At 36.1% G+C, this 21,898-nt stretch overlaps 6 protein-coding genes across 10 annotated transcripts; 3 read left to right on the top strand and 3 right to left on the bottom strand.

The window, feature by feature from the left end:
* The first annotated feature begins 433 nt into the window (after positions 1–433).
* LOC127262700 (uncharacterized) lies at positions 434–3,280 on the top strand. The gene is made up of 9 exons (XM_051291512.1): positions 434–579; positions 717–791; positions 898–949; positions 1,429–1,699; positions 1,799–1,860; positions 2,176–2,359; positions 2,450–2,543; positions 2,727–2,809; positions 3,082–3,280. The coding sequence occupies exons 2-9, from the start codon at positions 736–738 to the stop codon at positions 3,087–3,089; spliced, it is 810 nt and encodes a 269-aa protein (XP_051147469.1). The 5' UTR covers positions 434–579; positions 717–735; the 3' UTR covers positions 3,090–3,280.
* Positions 3,281–3,355: 75 nt separating this feature from the next.
* On the bottom strand, positions 3,356–8,034 carry LOC127262699 (ATP-dependent Clp protease proteolytic subunit 6, chloroplastic). 2 transcript variants are annotated; one of them, XM_051291510.1, is made up of 10 exons: positions 7,879–8,034; positions 6,232–6,321; positions 6,035–6,102; positions 5,780–5,846; positions 4,655–4,856; positions 4,496–4,561; positions 4,198–4,338; positions 3,959–4,012; positions 3,734–3,826; positions 3,356–3,566 (listed from the first exon to the last, which is right to left on the bottom strand). In XM_051291510.1, exons 2-10 carry the CDS (start codon positions 6,318–6,320, stop codon positions 3,519–3,521), a joined length of 828 nt encoding a protein of 275 aa, XP_051147467.1. In that variant the 5' UTR covers position 6,321; positions 7,879–8,034; the 3' UTR covers positions 3,356–3,518. The 2 variants fall into 2 exon arrangements, with proteins under 2 accessions (XP_051147467.1, XP_051147466.1); XM_051291509.1 differs by lacking the exon at positions 7,879–8,034 and having other exon boundaries at positions 6,232–6,379.
* A 1,071-nt stretch (positions 8,035–9,105) lies between these two features.
* On the top strand, positions 9,106–10,512 carry LOC127262698 (organ-specific protein S2-like). Of its 3 annotated transcripts, none has more exons than XM_051291508.1 (3): positions 9,106–9,264; positions 9,487–9,799; positions 9,962–10,512. In XM_051291508.1, exons 1-3 carry the CDS (start codon positions 9,178–9,180, stop codon positions 10,246–10,248), a joined length of 687 nt encoding a protein of 228 aa, XP_051147465.1. In that variant the 5' UTR covers positions 9,106–9,177; the 3' UTR covers positions 10,249–10,512. The 3 variants fall into 3 exon arrangements, with proteins under 3 accessions (XP_051147465.1, XP_051147464.1, XP_051147463.1); XM_051291507.1 differs by having other exon boundaries at positions 9,487–9,880; XM_051291506.1 differs by having other exon boundaries at positions 9,487–10,512.
* Positions 10,513–10,791: 279 nt separating this feature from the next.
* On the bottom strand, positions 10,792–13,883 carry LOC127262697 (ras-related protein RABG3f). Its single transcript, XM_051291505.1, has 7 exons — positions 13,620–13,883; positions 13,065–13,091; positions 12,841–12,940; positions 12,511–12,657; positions 11,631–11,711; positions 11,349–11,494; positions 10,792–11,129 (listed from the first exon to the last, which is right to left on the bottom strand). Exons 1-7 carry the CDS (start codon positions 13,670–13,672, stop codon positions 11,063–11,065), a joined length of 621 nt encoding a protein of 206 aa, XP_051147462.1. The 5' UTR covers positions 13,673–13,883; the 3' UTR covers positions 10,792–11,062.
* A 1,489-nt stretch (positions 13,884–15,372) lies between these two features.
* Positions 15,373–18,508, top strand: LOC127262688 (proline-rich receptor-like protein kinase PERK7). 2 transcript variants are annotated; one of them, XM_051291490.1, is made up of 9 exons: positions 15,373–15,580; positions 15,802–16,260; positions 16,350–16,973; positions 17,077–17,163; positions 17,254–17,324; positions 17,450–17,526; positions 17,635–17,776; positions 17,873–18,037; positions 18,124–18,508. In XM_051291490.1, exons 2-9 carry the CDS (start codon positions 15,873–15,875, stop codon positions 18,265–18,267), a joined length of 1,698 nt encoding a protein of 565 aa, XP_051147447.1. In that variant the 5' UTR covers positions 15,373–15,580; positions 15,802–15,872; the 3' UTR covers positions 18,268–18,508. The 2 variants fall into 2 exon arrangements, with proteins under 2 accessions (XP_051147447.1, XP_051147448.1); XM_051291491.1 differs by having other exon boundaries at positions 15,373–16,260.
* A 363-nt stretch (positions 18,509–18,871) lies between these two features.
* On the bottom strand, positions 18,872–21,666 carry LOC127262692 (guanine nucleotide-binding protein subunit beta). Its single transcript, XM_051291496.1, has 6 exons — positions 21,273–21,666; positions 21,014–21,108; positions 19,896–20,317; positions 19,462–19,819; positions 19,231–19,344; positions 18,872–19,128 (listed from the first exon to the last, which is right to left on the bottom strand). Exons 1-6 carry the CDS (start codon positions 21,376–21,378, stop codon positions 19,093–19,095), a joined length of 1,131 nt encoding a protein of 376 aa, XP_051147453.1. The 5' UTR covers positions 21,379–21,666; the 3' UTR covers positions 18,872–19,092.
* Between the last annotated feature and the right edge of the window lie 232 nt (positions 21,667–21,898).

Raw genomic sequence — 21,898 nt, 5'->3', positions numbered from 1 at the left:
ATTATTTTCATTTAAAAAAAAAAACTTTTCAAAACTGAAAAAATATCTATCTAGACGAAAATATTCTTATAATTCCACAATGTAATTAATATATGTATCTTCATTACAAAATTAATATATTATTAAATGATATTATACGAAATTGTAATGAAGATGCATATATTAATTACATACACAGAAAATAAAGACACGATCTATCTGTAATCCGTACATTCCATGCAATAGATTTTGCGATGAGATTTTATTGATTCGATGAAAATCTGAGGAGGAAAATAGAAATTAATAATAAATAGAAATTAATAATTAATAATTAATAATTAATTAATTTAGTGGAGAATAGAGAGGGTGACGTACGGATGGCTGTGAACGTGGGCGGGCCCATGGGCCAAGAGAACTAGAATGATCCATTCGAAAACGACGTCGTATTGGCTGACTGCCAACAACCAGTTGAGGAAAATATGATCCTCGCTCCCTCTCCGCCATTCCCTCGCTCTTTATCAGCGTCACTCAATGCAAACTTTCCTCTGATTCTCTCCGCTCATGCACTGTAGGTGTTCTTGAAACGGGATCGATCTGCAGGTACATTCGTCATTTCCTTCTCCTCCCTATTCTTCAAGTAGTATCTATTCTAATTTTGTGTGATCGCACGGTTTTTTGGTTCGGATGGCACTGGTTGTTACGGTTAACTTGTGGATTCTGTCGCCGTGTTTTGTTAGGGTTTTTGCGACGACGGATATGCCGGAGCTCCACTTGCTTCGTCTCACCATGTTCCTTCGCAGGCTGGAAGCGATGTGAGTGGGAGTTTGTTGTTTGTGACTGTGGACGGCGAAGTTTTATTTGTGTTTTCGACATCGGTTTCTGTTTGGATTGAGTTTGTTTCGTTGCGTATGTTCGCAGGATTCTAGATTTGGGGGATGTTATGCATAGCGTCTACGTTTGGATTTTTTTGGTAAGTGGTTGTTATTTGTTGTCGTTTCTTCGTTTTGCGGTAATTTATGCTCGAATTGATCTTCTTACCTTCCTGTACTTGTTCTGGATTCTGGATTTGTGGAATACTATGCGTAACATCTACGTTTTGGAAATGTTTATTGCTGATCGAATATTGCTTCTGTAGTTGGATTTGTTTGAGCTATTTGGATGAGTTTTTTGTATAAAAGTTATCTTAGTGATATTTCTTTGGATACTGAATGCTTTGATGTGTGGAGTCAGTAGATTTGTACACTTGATAATGCTTGTCATACAAAATAATTGATTTGTGTGGAATTGGTTTGTATCGATATAGCTTTTCTAGTAGCTGTTGTGCCACATTCAATTTTCTTATGTCATTCTGAATGGTAACCTTGGTTGTTTGTGTTTGTGAAACACTAGCCTGCAACTCATTATAAACAGAACTACTGCATGTATGTTAATTTCAATTGAATATTGCAGAATGGAGATTTTGGACTCCGGTTACTATGGCACATTATGCATCTAATGTTGAGCTTCTGGTACTTAGCTGTGGGATGGGTAAATGCGCTCGAGAGCTTTCTTATCTCCTCTGGAATGATTAAGAAATATAAAGATCTTGATGTGAGTAGAGTCAAGTATCTAGCAGTTGTTATAGACAGCGAAGAAGCTCGTCACACTCTGAAAGTTCTTGACCTGTTAAGATGGCTAGATTCAATTGGAGTGAGAAATGTCTGCCTCTACGATTCAGAAGGTAGAATCGAAAAAAAAATAATAATAATAAGATAACCTTGATAAACTGTATTTAGATTTTAACAACTTTCTGTGGTTTCTTGTTACTTCTGAACTGCAGGAGTGCTAAAGAAGTCGAAAGATGCCCTGACATTGTGGCTGAAAAGTGAAAGATTGTCCAATGTACTGCCTCAGTTCTTTATATTCTACATTCTTGATCGATGTAGTCCCATTAGCTAAACCTAACAAAAATATATATCGTCTCACAAATTAAATCCCATTAAAGGTGCACTTCTTTGATCATAGTTCAAGATTTTAAAGTCTTTTTCTCCATTTGAAGTTCATAGAACTTCAAGGGTCATTTCCCTTATAAGTTCTTGTTTCCTAGTGTCGCGCTGTCCTTTCGGGAGTTGAGGTTTAAATGTTTTAGTGGTTTGTTTTTTTGCATAGGCTTTGATATCATATATTTGTCACTCATTCTCTTATCACAATGCACAGGCCATTGCTAGCAACAAGCTTCCTGAGCAGAAGTATATGAGTATGGAAGTCATTTCTTATTCTGATGGGAAACATGCTGTTGCAAAAGCAGCAAATGTACTTCTAAAGAAGTATTATCTGAACTCCAACTCCGACAGGCCAAAATTAACAGAAGCAGACATGACAAGTGTTCTTGGAGAAATAGGTTTGTTTTCCAGATTCAATGATTGTGATTTGATTCTGTTAGGTGATGGGCAGTAAGTTTACATTCATATCCATCTATTTGATCAATTAGGGTATGGTCCAGAACCTGATCTCATGTTGGTTTATGCGCCTGCAAGATGCCACATGGGATTTCCGGCTTGGAGAATTCGGTATACTGAGATTGTGTAAGTATTGCTTTTATACTCCATTTCCACTATTTTTCGCGAATATGGTGAAGGCCCCCCTTATTTTAGCAAAAGATGATATTTGGTAACAAATGACCATACTACTATCTTATGATTATTATTATTATTTGTGATTTTGGATTTATTATATCTTTCCCTCACAAGTATGTTTTGTTGTTGCAGGCACTTGGGGCCATTGAAGTCTATGAAATTTGGTGCTCTCATAAAAGCAATCCACAGGTTCACTATGGTCCATCAGAACTATGGTATGTATATCTACTTCAACCAGAAAACAGTTAACTGTTCATCTCTGAAACCTAACCGTAACAGTCAAGCAAAAAAGACTTGCTTGATCTTAACTGCACAAAATTCACTTTCGACAGCATGAGTAACAAGTAAATGAAATGTTTAAGAACAATTTGGTTGTAGCAGCTATTGCTTCAATTCATTAGTGTACCACATGCTTTGTTGAATTGCCTGTCTGACTTAGCCTTGCTTTCTATTTTATTTTATTTTATTTTTATTTTTATTTTTTTAGGTTCCTGAACTGGTTTACAGCGGACATCATGTTATCATCCTGAACTGTTGCAGTGGACCACCGGGCACCAACGTTTCATTTAATTGACTGCTTATATTTTATATAGATATATATATATATATATTGAGTTGTTAATCTATGTATACAGTTATCGACAACTACATATAGCCTTCCTTATAACTTGACAATAATTCATCCATGTGTCTGCCTTATTATCTATTTTGCACATATCTGGATCTAATTAATCAAATAATCCCATAACAACACAAGGATCTAAACATATGGACAAATATGCATTGCAGCTATCGTAGCAGTCGAGAGATCCGTAGACTTATAAAAATGTTCAGACCAGTCAATAGAATAATCGATGAATTAAGCAAAATTCTAATTAACGCAGTAGAGATACAAAGACTTTGAAGACTGTATAGAAGCCTGTTTCAGTACTCCGTTTCCAGAACCCCATCGATGAGACCAAACTCCATAGCCTGCAAGGAAAATATGTCCGCATTAAACCAGAATAGCAAAGTTAAAAGTTGCATTACTTGTGGCGGATTACGGACATATTAATTGATCATTTATAATAAACACGCGGACACAACATACTCTATGTTACATGTAAAATGTAGTTTTTTGTTGGATCGATAAACATCACCTCAGATACAGACAAGAATCGGTCTCTCTCCGTGTACTGTTGCACTTTTTCAAGTGGTTGGCCGGTGAAGGCTGCATACATTTTGTCGACTTTCTGCATCCCAGTAGATATAATGAGAAGTGAGAATGAATTAGCAGTATGGTATCAAGAAACAGACAGACAAACAAACAAACAAATGCCACGAGGAATCTCATTGTGCGACAACAGCATAAAATGGGAACTGACATATCGAGTTTGAACTGCTTCGTTCACTTGACGTCTTACGTCCTCCACGTGACCCTGCAAACAAGCGTAAATGTAGAATGTTCAGTCAGTGCCATGTAAAAGGTTACATAATTGAACAATTCTCATGTTCAATCAAGTATACGGCCATCAAACTGCAAGGAATGTTGGACTACCCAACCAAAATGCACAATTTCATGAATTCATCTAAATAAAATATCCATGGAGAAGTTAGTTCCTACCCCACACCCGCTTTGTGGTTGATGTATCATAATACGGGCGTTTGGCATTGAATACCGCATTCCCTTTTCTCCACCGGCAAGAAGAAGTGCACCTTGGCTTGCTGCTACTCCAAAACATACTGTACCAACCCGGGGCTTTATCTGAAGTGAAAAAACAATTTTGTATATAGATAATGATATCACAAAACATTTGAACCAATGAGAAAAAGGGACGGGTGAAACAATATCTCAAGACATATATAGGTGCAAATTTTAAACCAAGAAATAAAATAGAGGTGCAGATCAATCTTCATCTTACCCAGGACATGCAGTCATAGATTGCCAAGACAGAGTATGTACTCCCGCCTGGGCAATTCAAATACATCTGACATTGAAGATAGCAACCATCATTGACACTCAGGCATATTATCAATCTTATCTGTCAAATATATTGCTTCAAGGGATTATATTTACACACCAAAATATCTGATTCTTCATCAATTGTCGCCAAAGTCACCAGTTGAGATATAACTCTCTGAGCAACCTGTGAGTTAATTGGCTGCCCAATGAAGATTATGCGATTTCGGAACAATACAGTGGAAAGATCCAAAGGCCCCCCTGGAGTCATCACTGCTGGCATTATAGGTGGATTCCCTCTTTTGGCTTCTATCACACCATTACTACAAAGGGAAGTCTTTTGGTCAAGCTTTAACTAAAATGAACATCTGTAGCAACAACAAGCATGCTTCCGAATAAATGTGATAGTGGAAGTCATACCAGACCAACCAATTATAACATAAATTGTGATCTCAATCTATGTTTTATATATATATATATATATGACAAAATGTTCCAATGTCTAACTTGTTTCCACAAATGCAAAAAGCACAAGTCCGAATTCTGATGGGTGCCTATCAGATTTAGAGTTTACACCTGCCTGAATTCATCCTTTTCTTTCCAGATTGTTTGTGTGTTAGCAAAAGTTACAATTTCTATAGCAACAAAGCTAGCTATCAACATTAGTACAAAGGTTTCATAATGGTAGTGCTCCTAAAGCAGCATGATATTTATCCAGAGTTTAAGTTCTATCATAACACCTACCCTTTCTTTTGGGTTAATAAAATTTGTCCACTAACTTGAAAGCATTGTTTATGTTAAATAACATGGCTAGTTTAGTCATGTAAATCCAAACAACTAGTTGCATAATCACGTACCAAGAAAAACCATGACATTTTTTCGAATATACTATAATTAAATTGATTACGCCAATTTGCCAACGTGTCAGTTATACAAAGTTAATATCAACACTGGAAAGACAGATAATATATACACTTTCAATTTAGTTGATGGGCGAATAAGCTTGATTAGCAAAAGATTCAATTGTTGGGATCAAGCCACCAAATGGCGCACAACTCAGTGAAACAACTTCAATTACAACGATGGAAGAACTATCAATTAGGTATAATCAATTCAATGAATGGAGAACTATAAGTCCTAAAAATTCAGTGTAAATGATTGAAGAACTATCAATTATGCATATTCAATTCAATGAGTGGATAACTATCATGCCTAAAAGTTAAATTTAAATGATGGAAGAACTAACCTTGGATTAGAATAAAATTCAATTGGATCAAGCTTTGATGGCAATGAGTTTGTTCTAATAGAGGAACCTGGAAAGTAGAATCTACGCTCAGTACCCAAACACGTACACAAAAAATAATGGTATCTCCAACACGACATAATTAGTAGTTAGCAATGGAAACACCTAACAAAGAAGCAACCAAATCCAAATATTTATTGCTGAAACAGAAATTAAACTATGGAAAATAAAAAATTCATCAGGAGTACAAACACATACCCAACAACGAAGAATCGCCATAGGAACTTGACAGAGCATATATTACAGGTCTCGGAGTTGAGTTTCTTCTAGAAATTTGAACAAGTGATAACAAGTTGAAATCAATTAAGAAGCACAAAACCTACGATCATGTGAAACAGAAAACAAACCAAACCATATGACCACAAAAACATGAAATTGCATATAAACAATAGTACCTTGCCGTAAAATACGTAAAAGAAGACTCTCTGTAACGAACAGAAGCGATTGAAAGATTTAGCGGCGTCGCCATTGCTGCAGTGACCATTCTGCGTGCGAGAGAGAATGAGGGGATAGAAATCCGAGCGACGAAGAAAGAAGGGCAGAGGGTTGGGGTTTTAACCCGACCCGCTTCGTGAACCCATGATTGGTCCGGTCCGAAACCAAACCGGAACCGAACCGCCAAACCGCCGCCGATTTCCCGTTGGAACCGGCGGTTTTATTTTTTTTTGAAAAAAAATATATTGGCCGAGCAGCGGGACAATCAAAGAATGATGAGGAAAAAAAATGAAAGAACGAGGAGAAAGACGGAGAAATTTGCGGGCGGCGTTGGGCCAAAATTTTGAAATGTGAATTTTATCAATATAATATATTTATAGTTAATTATAGAAAAATAAAGATATTATTAATATTAATAAAAATATAAGTATTAATAATACATAAACAATAATAATAATAGGTATTAATGATACATAAACAATAATAATAGTAATTATTTTGTATTTCGTATTTTTTATTTTCATAAATTTTGAATTATATAATAATTTTTATACAATTATAATTATTTTAAACTATTAGTATCCAATATATCAATATTTTTTTATAGTTTATCTTTATTTATTTTAATTTATTACTTTACTTGTGTGTTTGTTCGGGGTTTTGGATTTTGAGTTGGAATTTGAATAGTAAAAATTTTGAATTTGAATAATTGTATGATGTAATATAAATAGGTGTTGATGTGATGTTTTGAATGTAAAATTGATTTTTTAGTATAATATAAAAAATAAAAAGTAGGTGTTTAATTTGATATTTTTTGGGGGAAAAATTGAGATGAATAGTGGAATAAAAATCAAATCGTTCAAACAAACACACCCTAAATAACTTATTACTTATAATTTCATTATTCATATTTCAATAAATAATAATTAATTTGTTCTATTTTATTATTAATTCTTTAATAAATTTTTCGTAATATTTCAATTTTACTTTTGAAAGTAAATATGAGCATGGTAAGGTTTTGGTGTAAAGAAGATCCGAACGGCAGAGAAGGAATAGCAGCGTATTTGGTAACCCTGACCCGTTTACCGATTCTTGTGAAGTCATTAGTCATGAATGGTCTGGCCACGACCAATCGGATTAGCCCGTTTGAGAGCAGCCCAAAACCAAATTTGGACTGAGCCCAAGGGTTTATTTGGCCTTGTATACAAATAATTTATACAATTTGTTTGTATAATTATCGTTTGACTAATTTTACTTTATTTCAATTATTCATAATTTTTTTTAAAAAAAAAATATATTACATCAAATACAATTTTTTTTATTTTTTATTTTTATATTATTCATAACATCATTTTCAAATTCAAAATTTACTATTCGAATCAAAATCTAAAATAAAAACCTCAAACAAAAATTTCAACAAAAATATCAAGTTCATACTAAAACCAAACTAATATCAAGTTGTGCAATAGAATGGAGACCAAATTGTACACACTCCATTAATGCTGCATTTTTTATTTAGTATGTACAACAGAACAAGCCGATCCACAAAATTACGAACAACAAAAGCACTATGAAATTGCGTATCAAGTTAATTAAGTAGTACTTACCTCTGCGTAGAACACTGAAAAGGTGAAACTCTGTTACGAGCAGAAGTGAAAGCGAGCCACAAACTTTTGATTAGAAGGCGTCGCCATTAATTTCTGCTGCGGTGATCGAAGGCGAAAAGGAATTGCAGAGCATTTGAATTTAAGAGGCGAACCGTTTCCCGTCCTATTGAGCAAAACAGAACAGATACAGTTTTACTAATGAAACTCGCATTTATTGGAAACACGATTTTAGTTGCACTAAATAAATAATTTATTTATTTATTTTATAGAATTAAAAATTTGTTTCTTTTACCTTTAAATTATATGTTTCTACTATTTAAACTCTATATTTTAAAAAAAATAATAATTTTTTTTATAAAATATTTATTATACATTATTTTAATATTACATTCAAATTAAATTTTTTTAAAAAACATACCCAAGTGAATTGGAAAGATATGCTTAAAAAAAATAATAAAAAACTCAATTATACATGGATATGTGCAAATAATTGAAATAAATGCAACCAAGACAATGCATGTGAATGCCTGATGGCGCTGGCAATAATGAGTTTACTTGCGCACAGGGGATGGCCTACCGATTATTTGGAGCTCCTGGACTCCCAACGCCCGAAGCATCTACACCGTAGATCCATTGTCACTTTGTCAAATCAGATTATCACTATTAATAATAATTAATTAATCTAAAACTCTCCAAAAAGAGGTGTCCAATGCTTTTCTCGTGGAACCTATACATACAACCTCCCTCTCTCTCTGTATTTATATTTATATATAGGTAGGAAAAGTACACAATTGTACTATATGCAGACGTAAGGCAAGTAGGAAAACTACAGTATACTAATTCATGGTTAGTTTCAGAAATAAAATTATATTCCCTTCCATATAATTTGTTAGACGTAACTTGTGATTTTTATTTTTATATAATTATGCATTTTAATCGCATTTTAAATTTTAAATTTTATAATTTTTTTAATTTTAATTAAATTATTTATTTTATTCTTAATCTATAATTATTTTTACTAAATAATAATTATTTTTACTGATACATTTTTTAATTACTTATTAATTATATTTTATTTAAATTCTCGTATCTACAGTAATACACCCATATTATATGGGAACGAGGGAGTGTCTAGTTACACGACAAGATTAAGACAGCTTTATGATTGATGCAATAAAAAATCTAAAATGCAGTTCACCCCATATCTGCTCAAATGATCGTACTTGCATCATATATATATATATATTAAAATATGTATATTATATCGATCTGATTCGTCTATAAATATTCGGACATTTGATGCAGAGGATATACATTGCCCCTTTTGTATTCAGAAACATGAAGTCTTCTTTGTTCTTCTTTCTGCCATTTTTGTGCCTTGCCCTGGTACTTACAAGTCACAGAAATATCTGTTAACTTTTCTATAAATATGAATTTTTTTTATTTTTTTTTTGTCTGCAAATTTTCAATAGTTGTTACAATTCTGTTTCCGAACTTTATTAAAATGACAAGAGTTAGAATATTTGTTGCGACTTTAAATGGTATGTGTTCATTAATAGTTCTTGAAGATAATGGTATATGTTGTATTTATTTGATGTTGTAATGTAGGTCGATGCAAGAAAAGCTCCGGGCGAGTACCGGCATAACGTCGCGAAGGATGAGCCCGTGCCCCTTATCGGGAAATCATCTCATCATCATATCCACGGCGACTTCCACCACCGCGCCTTGCCGGATAGTCTCAAATCAGAAGAGGGCTGCGGGACAAATTTTGAGCCGAGGCCTAATGTGTCTGCTTATGGCGAAAATGTTGAACCTGAAGAAAAAAAGAAGTCGCAAGTGAAAAGTGACTTTGAGCCGAGGCCTAATGTGTCTTCGTATGGTGAAGATGTGGAGATTAAAAAAGAGAAGTCGCAAGTGAAAAGTGACTTCGAGCCGAGGCCTAATGTATCTGCGTATGGAGAAGATGTGGAGATTAAAAAAGATGAGAAGTCGCAAGTGAAAGGTGATTTCGAGCCGAGGCCTAATGTATCTGCGTATGGAGAAGATGCGGAGATTAAAAAAGAAGAAAAATCGCAAATGAAAGGTGACTTCGAGCCGAGGCCTAATGTATCTGCGTATGGAGAAGATGTGGAGATTAAAAAAGAGGAAAAGTCGCAAGTGAATGGTGATTTCGAGCCGAGGCCTAATGTGTCTGCGTATGGCGACGATGTAGAGTCTGAAAAAAAGGAGAAGTCGCAAGTGAAAAGCGACTTTGAGCCGAGGCCTAATGTGTCTGCGTATGGCGAAGATGTGGATACTAAAAAAGAGGAGAAGTCGCAAGTTAAAGGCGACTTCGAGCCGAGGCCTAATGTATCTGTTTATGATGAGTAGGGAGGGACGTTGAGGTACAGATCGAAGAGGTTGCACTAATATGAATGTTTCCATTAATGCATTATTGTCTGTGTCGTGTATTGTCTTAATTTGAAGATGTGTTTGTGTTACATATCCAATAATTGTTAGTGAACATGGAAATGGTTGCATTTCCAATTTCCATGCATGGCTCATGTATTAATAAATTTGTACTTTGGAAGTTAGCCAGGTTGGGATGTTATGTAATGTTAGATGATATACATTTCCTTCTCGAGGGTTTGTTTAGATAGAGATTTTTAGAAGTTTTTGAAAATTTTAAAGTTTGAGAAAAATAAAATGTTATATTTGATTTTAATATTTTATAAGAGAAAAAATTATATTTGATGTGATATTTTTTAAAAAAATAAATAGTGCCAAAAGACGAATTGTTTACATTACACCATAATGTTCCTATATTTAAATTAATTTGGTTTCCTAGATCATGCATTTAATATAATAGTATTAGGTAAACAGCATTGTCAAGAAATGTTATACAAGGAATAACACATAATAATTTAAATCGAGTACATAAGAAGAGTCCAGAGCAATAATTAGAATCAAAATACATGAATTTAGCAAATGATATATAAATGATTAAATACACAAAATAATGCAACCCTGGGGGATTAAATGAAATTAAAGCAGTGAGTAAGTCCATGCACAGCTAATTCAACAAGGGGTATAAATCAAACCACACAAATTTTATAGTGTACAAGGAAATAAATAACACAGGGCAATAACATATCACTTGGTCTTGCCTTCAGGAGCTTTTCATTCTCATTCTCTTCTCTTCTCTTCAGCATTCGCACCCGGTCGATCTTTGCTGATTGCTGCTTCCAACATCAATTGTGTCGGGCAAGTATCTTCAATAAATTTTCCAGCAAAGCAATGAAGAAATAGATCAGTGATTAGGATAATTCCCGACTGAGAATGTTCGGTGAAGTAAAATAATTATGGCACCAGGATATGGTGTCGTATACTCGATGCATTGTATTTTTCAAGAACTTTGGTATCCACACAGCATGTTATTGTTTAACCTTAGTCTATACTAATAATGTATTAGGAGAGGTTTATTTACTTACATCTCTTCTTCTTCTCCGCTCTTTAACGCGTTCTTTGCAATGACCTGGAAAGCCTCTTCCACATTGGTGCCTTCTTTAGCAGAAGTCTCAAAGTAGGGAATGTTCCCCTTTGAGGCGCACCAGGCTCGAGCCTTTTTCTCGGACACCTGTACACAAGGGCAATGCCATCAAACACATTTCTCGGTAAGAATTGTTATATATATATAAATAAACTCTTATTTCATACAGAACATGTTATTCAACAAATTCAAGAGAGGGGAAGAGAAGAATATGAGTGATTACCACTCTGCTATTTCCACCATCCACATCAATCTTGTTGCCAATCACAACAAATGGGAAATTTTCAGGATCAGATGGGCTTGCCTGCAGAGAAGCTTCTCTTTTAGCATGTTCTTTTTATAATAGAATAGATTTATCTTATCTAAAAAGATGAAAAAGGAAAAAGAAAATGGAAACCCATAGAACTGTCTTAGGGGCTGCCACTAAAAGCAATCAGCAATTTTGAAATCGATCTAACATGGCTAAAACATAATGAGCTGTAATGACAAAAGAATCCCCTTGGAAGGCTAGAATTAATGCTAATGTACCTCACAGTGTGAATGGAATTGAAAGATTAACATCTATAAGCATTTTGGGCTCACATCTATGTATTTAATAAAATGTTTTTTCTCTCATAAAAAGAAAAAAAAAAAACATGTTCTTTATATAATATAATAGATTTATCTTCTCTTTTGAAAAGAAAAAGAAAATGGTAACCCATAGAACTGAATTAGGGGCCAGTAAAAGCAATCAACAGTTTTAAAATTGATCTAACATGGATAACATATATATTGAGCTGTAATGAAAAAAGAATACCCTTGGAGGGCTAGAATTAATGCTAATGTACCTCACAGTGTGATTGGAATTGAGAGATTAACATCTATAAGTATTTTGGGCTCACATCTGTGTATCTAATAACATGTTTTTTCTCTAATAAGCAAAAGAGTGGAGATTGGAGTATTCGATATTTATATGGAGATCACTTCAATTAAAACTATGACTATTTGTAGATCTTATGACACACTGAGAACATGGATAGCGTCTTTGGGGCCAGATGATAAATTCTAAACAAAGGCAACAATGACGGCTATCATCCTAATAAGATAAGGAACAGCTCAAATACCTGAATTAAGAATTCCTCCCTCCAGTTGTTAAGGTTGTCAAATGATTTCATCACATTGACATCGTAGACAAGCACACAACAGTCAGCACCGCGGTAAAAAGCAACTCCAAGGCTTTGAAATCTCTCTTGCCCAGCTGTATCCCATATCTTAATTGCACAAAAACTCAATATCAGGGAATAAAACACCAAAACAAAATAAAACTATGTAGTTCAGCTACATTGTAACTTTCTCTCAGTTGTCTCAACTTTTGGGAAAAGAACAATAGGTACAGACAAGTATACTGATTCAATTTTAGAGTTGCTAATAACAGGAACAATATCAAGACTAACCTGTAAAGTGAAAAGCCTGTCCTCAAATTGAACTTCCTTGGTCAGGAAATCTGCCCCGATTGTGGCTTTGTATTGGTTGCTAAACTTCTTATTTACATACCTTTAAATAACATGTCAATGAAAACAACAGCAGTAACAACGAAACCAAATTGGATCACTAGACTAATAGATTATGTAAATGTAATAGGAGTTATTTTAACTAAGTAATGAATTATTAAGGATACTGGTTCATCAATGAGGTCTTCCCCACCCTGCAATTATACACATAAAAAATAAAAAAATAAATATACAATTAACAGAAGAAAAACCAATCACAGCAACATAAACATAAAATTGCAGTCAGAATGTAGAATTAATGTTCCTATTTATCCTAGGGTTAGCAATAAAGGAAAACACTAACATAGGAATATTTGCAAAGACAGAACTGATGACCAATATATCGTTAATCTGCACGTAATACAATCTCTAGTTCTCGGGATGTAGGAATTAACATTCAAATTATTCTTGAATTCTGAGATTCAATTCATTCTCGAACAAAAAAAACAAAAGGGTAAAAATTCTTAGAATCTGAATCTCCATCAATTATTCTTTTATTCTTCACCACGATCCAAACCCGGTGCGAACATATTAAACCTCCAAAACACGAAAACATCAACCAAATGCCCTCCAACCTAGATATAAAAGATCTCGCCCAACCAAACAAAATTGGCCAGAAATTCACGCAGCGCGACAGTCAGATATAAATCAAAAAATAAATCAAGAAAAAAAAAAACCCTCACCCGCTGTCGCCGAGAATGATAACCTTGAGGAGAGCTCTTCGGCGGGACGGCATCCTGACGCAGTTGACCAAATCGAAAAATCTGGCGCGCTCTCGGATTACACAGAGCGAAAAGGGAGGCAGGGGTTTCAAAAGCGGAATCGGAGATGCGATCGGAGGTTGGATTGTGGTTTTTGATTCAAAATTTTGATATGACAGTATTTTTTTATTTTTTATTTTCAAGTTTGTGCGTTCGTCCCGTTTTTACTCTCACCAGAGAACAAGTCACAGTTGGCAAACGGATCCTTCTAGTTGTCAGAGATTTTGTCGATGGAAATGGCCTCAATTATTGTTTATATCCTTTTTTTTTTTTTTTTTTTTTTTTTTTTTTTTTAAATAAATTTATGTACAATACTTATTAATTACTCACTTTGTTCTGTGTACATTGTATTAAAAATAATTATAAATTAAAATTAATATAATAATTTTTTTTAAAAAAATATAATTTTAAAAATAAAATTAAATTGTATAATATTTGTTAAGACATAAAAAATAAACATAATAAGTAAAAAATATATATTTAAAAATTAGTGAAAAATAATCTAGAGATGGACTCGTGATCATGAATTCAAATCAGCCTCAAAATTTTACATATCACATATAGTTCTCATTTTCCAATAATGATTGTATTATTCTTTAATCATAAGTATTTGTAGCTTTAATATTATTTTTCTCGTTCACACTAATTATATCATAATATAAATAGGTAAAAAAAAGTAATATATATATATATATGATAACGTATTATAATATGATAAGTAGACAAATTACTTATTTTGTTAAAAAAAAATAATAATAAAATTATAAGTTTATAAAGTTATTTAAAATTATATATAAACCTCACGTGAAGATAAAAAGAAAAATATGATATAGAAAAATATTTGGATATTAAATCATGAATTTAATTTTGAAACTTAACGCGTCCAAAAGTATTATGGAATGATAATTGAAATATAAAATTATTTTTTTAATATTAATATATAATAAATAAATAAATATTTAATTTAATAAATTTTGAAATTCATTTTTATAAAAAAAAATCACCTAAATATTTGAATCAATCAAACACATACAGTACTAACACAATGCACACCGAAGAAGACTTTAAGGATGTGTTTTATTTAAACCTATTTTTTAAATTTTATTATTTAGATTTAATATTTTTTAAAATATATAGTATTTCATCCGTCCATTTTTAAGGATTATATTTACATTTTATGTTATTATATTAATATTAAAAATATTTTGTATAATTTTCTTTTACAAATATCATTCTATTAGGATGATAAGACACTTAGAACTAGAAGAAAAGTAGAATAAAATATTTAATTATATATTCCCTCCGCCCTTAACAATCTATTCATTTTTCTATTTTGGTCCGTCTCAACAAAGTATTCCTTTTATTTTTTTAGTAATTGTACTATCTACTTAACATTACAAATACCCTTCTAATTTACAATATATTACACAAATTTCATTACCTTTATATCATACAATACTACAGGGTTAATGTAGTCGTTTTACCTTTATTTCTATTTTATCTATATTCTTGAAATCCCGTGCCTAAACAAAATGGATAGATAGATTGAGGACGGATGGAGTATTATTTTAATATCAAATTTAAATTAAATCTTTCCAAATTTTCAGAAAAGAAACACGCCCTAATATAAAAAACGACATGCTTGACGCATAAACACTACAGACGAAAGGTGTCAAAGCACGAATGTCTGATCATGAAACTCAATCCATTTTATACTAGAATTATATACATACATATATATATATATATATAAATCCGTGGTTGTAGGAGAATTGTGAGGTGAAACGACGGCAAGAGCTTGCTGCGTAGAAACTAATGCCATGCAACATCATCTTTTTCGACTACCTCGCGGAATCTCTCCCTGCCCCGCGCTTCTCCTAAAGGTAACATCAGATTCATTTCTCAAATCCATTTCCATTCAATTCCAACTATGGATTGGACGCCCCGAATCGATTCATTCATCCATTCGTTCCTCTTCATATTAATTCCAATAGTTAGCTACTTTGTTGATTCCATTGAGTGGATCGAGATTTAATTTGCTTGTTTGCTTGAGGCGTTTTGAAAATTGAATTGTGTGGATTTGAATTTGAATTTGATTCACCAGGCTCGACGGTTGCCTTGCCTCGCCTGGGAGAACGGCAGGGAAGAAGATCCACCGACTCACTCTTCGTCGCTATGTCCACTGAGGATTCATCGTCGTCAAATTCTAAATCCGATAAGTCACCGCCTCCGCCTCCTCCGCCGCCGCCGCCGCCGCCTCCTCCTCCTCCACCTCCTGAACACAAGAAAAAGAAGCAAGATGATGACGGTGGCGACTCTCCACCTCCGCCGCCGCCTGATGGATCTGATTCTAATCTCAAATCACCGCCAAATGCATTAACCGATTCATCATCCGGCGAAGGAAGCTCGAGCAACCAAGGCGTCGTGGCAGGAGCGGTCGTCGGCGGCGCATTGCTACTCGTTGTTCTGGCTCTCCTCTTCATATTCTGCGCTAGGAGACGACGACGGAGGAGAAAGCCGCGGGATTCGGAATACTACAGCGACGATTCTGTCGAAAACGGAGGTACGTCCTTGGCGCCGTGCAAATTTCATTCCATCCAGCCGATCCTAATCTCATTCCTAAAATATTAACCGAATCGCCATATCTATCAGGCGGTTACTACAACAACGTTACTCAGAAGAGAAACAACTCCAACTCCAACGAACACTTGGTGAAATTTCCTCCTCAATCCGATCCACCCAGCGCGCAAATGAAATTTCCTCCTCAATCCGATCCACCCAGCGCGCAAATGAAATTTCCTCCCCAATCCGGTCCACCCAGCGCAGCAATGAGCTCAGAATACGGCTGGTCAAATGGTCCGCCGCCTCCTCCTCCTCCACCAATGTACAGCACCGAATTGAGCTCCGCCGGCTTCAGCACTGGCTCGCCCTTGCCGCCTCCTCCCCCTTCGATGACCATAGGGTTCAGTCAAAGCAGCTTCGCGTACGAAGAATTGGCAAAGGCAACCAACGGCTTCGCCCAATCGAACCTGCTAGGGCAGGGCGGATTCGGGTACGTCTACAAAGGAGTGCTACCCAACGGGAAGGAACTCGCCGTGAAATGCCTGAAAATGAACAACGGGCAGGGAGAGCGGGAGTTCCAGTCTGAGGTGGAAATCATTAGCCGCGTCCACCACCGCCATTTGGTGTCGTTGGTTGGGTACTGCATTGCAGGTGCACAGAGGATTCTGGTTTACCAATTCGTGCCCAATGGTACACTTGAATTTCACCTTCACGGTACGTACGTACGAACGAACGAATTCATCCTTATTCCAATTTTTACTGATTTCCCTTCTAGCTTCAAGAAATAGCAAACTCACTGAATTCGTGAAACAAACAGGACCGGATCGCCCAGTTATGGATTGGCCTACTAGGCTTAAAATTGCTATTGGATCTGCCAAAGGATTTGCTTATCTTCATGAAGACTGTAAGTTTATATATATATATATATATATATACATCCTTTGCTTGTTTTCACTCCATCTTCTTTATTGCATCGTGATTTTTTGCATCTCAGGTCATCCTGGCATCATCCATAGAGACATCAAGGCTGCAAACATATTACTAGATTTTAACAACGTAGCCAAGGTGATATATATATATATATATATATATATGTAGACACACACACAATTTTCATCAGCCTTAGGTTATCATAGTTATGGACTCATTGTATTATATATGTAATGAATGCACATTGATGTGTTTATTAGGTTGCTGATTTTGGGCTGGCTAAGATTTCTCAAGAAAACTACACGCATGTCTCTACTCGAATAATGGGAACTTTCGGGCAAGATTGAAATCTTTCTTCTCAACTCATAAATTCATGATTTCGTCTTCGAATTAATAGTTTTTTTCTGCTCGATCCCTGAAAAATGTGTGTTACTAATGGATGTAGATACATGGCCCCTGAATATGCATCCAGCGGCAAGCTCACCGAGAAGTCTGATGTCTTCTCTTTCGGGATAGTGCTTTTGGAGCTGATAACCGGACGGCGTCCCATTGATCGCATAGATGGCGAGGACAGCTTAGTCGATTGGGTATCTATATACACACATAAACAATCTTTAACTTCTTCTGGATGATCATTAATGTATGAAATAAAAATCATCCTCTTTTGATCTATATCCCAACAGGCCAGACCTATTCTCAACATTGCTACGGCTGGGGGAGGGAGCTATGAAGAGCTGGTGGATCCTCGACTGGAGAACAACTACGATCCCTTTGAGATGCGACGTGCCGTGCACTGTGCTGCTGCTTGCATTAGGCACTCTGCTAGGCGGCGCCCCAAAATGAGCCAAGTATGTACATTATATGTATTGATAGATGATCTCTAGCTGCTTCAACAATATTTTCTTGATTACACTGCAACGAGCATGCTGTGCAGATTGTGCGTGCACTGGAAGGTGATGTCTCCCTCGATGACCTGGACAATACGGTGAAGGAGTCGAGCTCCTCCGGGATGAACTCTAGAAACAACTCCGAATACGACCTGAGAAAGCTCGGTGGCAATAGGAGCCCTGCCAACTAGCCAGCAATAACAGATTCACAAAAACTTCAGTAAATGCTGCTCCATGAATCAAATCATCGACTGTAAGTTTGCACCTCCGTGGTGATCGTTGTAGTTGTTATGATTCCAGGGATAGCAGTTTGCTCTATATATATATATATATGAAGGTCACATTAAAGTTATAAATACATGAGGTTGATTTCGTATAGAGTACATATTAGCTCGGGGGAGTTTTTTCTTTTCTTTTCGAGTCAATCTGAGGTTAATAAATTTAATTTATATTTGCTATATGTTTAATTAGCAAATTGTTTTAAGCTTTATTATATGTATATTGGTTTTATTATTGTATTGCATGGTACAGATTGAGTGCAATGCGTATATAACATACAGTGACTCAGAGCCATTGATGGCTGCTGCTGCTGCGATTGCATATTTGGTTTACCATTTTGCAGGAATGATTGGATGCATTGTTTTGTTCGTGAAGATCCATCTTAACAGACAGTCAGGTGAGCTCTTCTTCTGGGTTTTTCCTTGGTTCTTTCTGCCATTTCCTTTGCCTTTGAAGTATGGTTTCTATTATTAGAATGAAGGCAATGCTGATATATATGATTGTGGGAAATCAGGATTGATGCAGATGCACATTAACATAATCAATTCAATCATTAAAGCTGTTTTGGCTTCACCATCATATCATCAATTTTCATTTTTATCTACTGAATCTTGCTTGCTTTTCTGTCTGTTAAAAAAACAGATAAACAGATATTACAACAACAGGAAGAAGAAGAAGAACAAGAAGTACCAGGCCAATTACAGCAAGCAGGCAGGCAGGCAGGCAGCATTTCTCTCTCAGATAACTCTTCGGTACCCTCCAAACGCCCAAATCTGCCAATAATATAACATAACATATTATATGTACATATCAAATCCCTACTCTTATCTTCTCTTTAATTAGTTATAAAATTCAAGACTAACCAAACAACCAACCTTAAGATTGGTGTCCCAACTTCCCGTGCACAACCCACTCCCGTCAGCAGATAATCCCACACAGCTGATCCGACCACCGTGAGAATTTTGAAGAGATCCCAAGTTCAAAACTGGCTGTTCAAAGTAAACCACAAACCAAACCCATCTCATCTCCTGATAAATATACTTACAAAACAAACAAACACACCCCCAAAAAAATAAGTCGAGAATGTCTGCCTGTGTGTACCGTACCTGTGCTAAAAGAGTGTCCCATACATAGCAATCCCCATTTGTATATCCAGCAAAAAGAAGCCGTCCCGAGATGGAAAATGCGATTGAAGTTACATGTGACACCTCATCACCACCATTTGGTTGCTCGTATACTTGAAGCTGGTGCCCGGTTCTGATATCAAACAGTCGGCAAGTTCCATCATCCGAACCTGTCCCAAATCTATGCCCATCCGGAAAGAACTTTACTGTATTTACATCTCCCTCATGACCGTGGAATGTTCTAACAGCCCGACTAGCAACCCGAGTGTCCCAAAGACGTGCGGTCGAATCACAAGACCCAGACACAAACATTCGCGAGTTGGATCCATTGATTGACACACTGGATCAAAGCAGCAAGAACAATAAACAATTAGTTCCTAACCATGAAGATGAAGTTCAACCTACATAGTACATACCTTAGAACATCAGCAGTGTGTCCGGACTGGAATTCGCCTCCAAAAACAGACGTCCTCAGGCCAGTGGTTATGTCCCATAGTACACATGTTTGGTCACCAGATGCTGTTATCAAGTGCGTATCTTCGTCCGGGACGTACTGGCACGATGCAACATAACCCTTGTGCCCGGTAAGAGTTCGAGATACCGGGATCCCATCCTTGTCGGTGGGAGAATTCAGGTTGAATATAGTGCACATACTGTCTAGGCCACCACAAGCAACAGATTGCCCGTTGGGAGAAAAGGCACAGGTCATAACCCATGCGCAAGGTAGCTTAATTGCGTGCGTCTTCTGGCTTGTGAGAGCATTCCATACAATTAATCTTCCGTCTTGAGATGCACTGACAATGCGATTCTTCTCAGGCGTCCAATCCAGAGCATACACCTAAGAGTTCATTAGAGATTATTTAATGACATAGTGGGGGAAGCGTAAAGGGACTCTTTGGATACACAAGAAATTCGATATATGCATGATTGGGTTTAGAATTAGACGTCGGAGCAGAAGATCAGTGATATTCACATTTATGTAATGTCGAATTGAAATTTTGTTCTAATACATCTCTGCAGGGAACCACGGGCTTTCAAACCATTTAGGAAGCCAAAAGGGACTCTTTGGATACACAAGAAATTCGATATATGCACGATTGGATTCAGACGCGGAGCAAAAGATTGGTGATATGCACATTTATGTTATGTCAAATTGAAATATTGTTCTAATACAACTTTGCAATGAACCATGAGTCCTAATACACTAAATGGCCAAGAATGCAGTATCTATCCTTACACAGTTCATTTCATTTCATGCAATTATCAGAGTGAAATAAAATCAAGCCGCCCCTATTTCAAATATAGCATTGACAACTAACCACAGTTTTTCCAAAGTACTTAAAAGAAAAGCAAAATCGAAAGTTTGTTGAACATACCAAAACTAGATAATATTTAATTAAAAGTAGATAAAAATTATTGACTGACTCATTATTCTCAAACAAATCAACAGCGTTGCGAAGAACCAGAGACAAAACTAGGAAAAAAAAATACTACTATAATTCCATTTACCAATGTACGGTTCTTAACGGTTTACCTTTCCCGTGTGTCCCTGCAAAGTCCGGCAACAAACCAGATCAGTCGGTCCGAAACTCACCGGAGTCTTCCCCTGCGACCGGGCGTATCCCGCAACTGAATATATACATACATATATATTATATATATGAAAGAGATAGAGTCGGTACATGATCCGCACCAAATCATACAGATCTAAGCGCAATAGCGATGAAAACAAACTCCACCGATATCACAATACACCAAAATGGAGATAATGAACAAAATTGGGAAACTCATACTGTCGGTGTCGAGAAGAGAAAGCCGCTTTTGCTTCAACCTATCTCTGAGGGCATTGACAGCTTCCGTGGCCGCCGCGTGCCGCTCTTTCAGCTCTGCAACAGACATTCCTCCACCAAAACTAAAAAAAAATCAAAAGCAGCACAAAATCGAGGTGTTACCCCCTCAGCTCCATCCTAACCCTAATTCCCGCCGTTCTCACACAATTAACAGAGTCGAATCGCAGCATAATTAAAGCATCAGGAACGACGATTTCGCGCTCCCCGACGTTACGGTCAGGAGACGCCGCCGGTTGCGGCGAGGAGAGAGAGAGAGAGAAAGGGAAAGTGGTGGTGGGTTGAGCGGATGGGAGGGGAGGAGGGCTGCGAAGCGAAGACTTTTGAGTGAGAAAAGGCCGTATTGAGGTAAATGCATCATTGACATTTGACGGAACGCCGCCGGGCCCACCTCCCTGCTGACGTGGACACCACATTTAAGTTATGCCGACTACCATATCAAGACAAATAACACGTGTCCACCCTGAACGCTGAAAGGTATATGGGCCTTTACTAAAAAGCCCATTATGTTAATTTATCTGGGCCAGGCCCAATTATCAAATATTCGGAACCGCAAACTCTATCGAACCAAA

Source organism: Andrographis paniculata, unplaced genomic scaffold (genome assembly GCF_009805555.1).
Source record: "Andrographis paniculata isolate CXL003 unplaced genomic scaffold, ASM980555v1 Contig65END, whole genome shotgun sequence".
Classification (NCBI taxonomy): Eukaryota; Viridiplantae; Streptophyta; class Magnoliopsida; order Lamiales; family Acanthaceae; genus Andrographis; species Andrographis paniculata.
The sequence above is the reverse complement of the archived record's forward strand: the minus strand, read 5'-3'. Positions and strand labels throughout refer to the sequence as shown.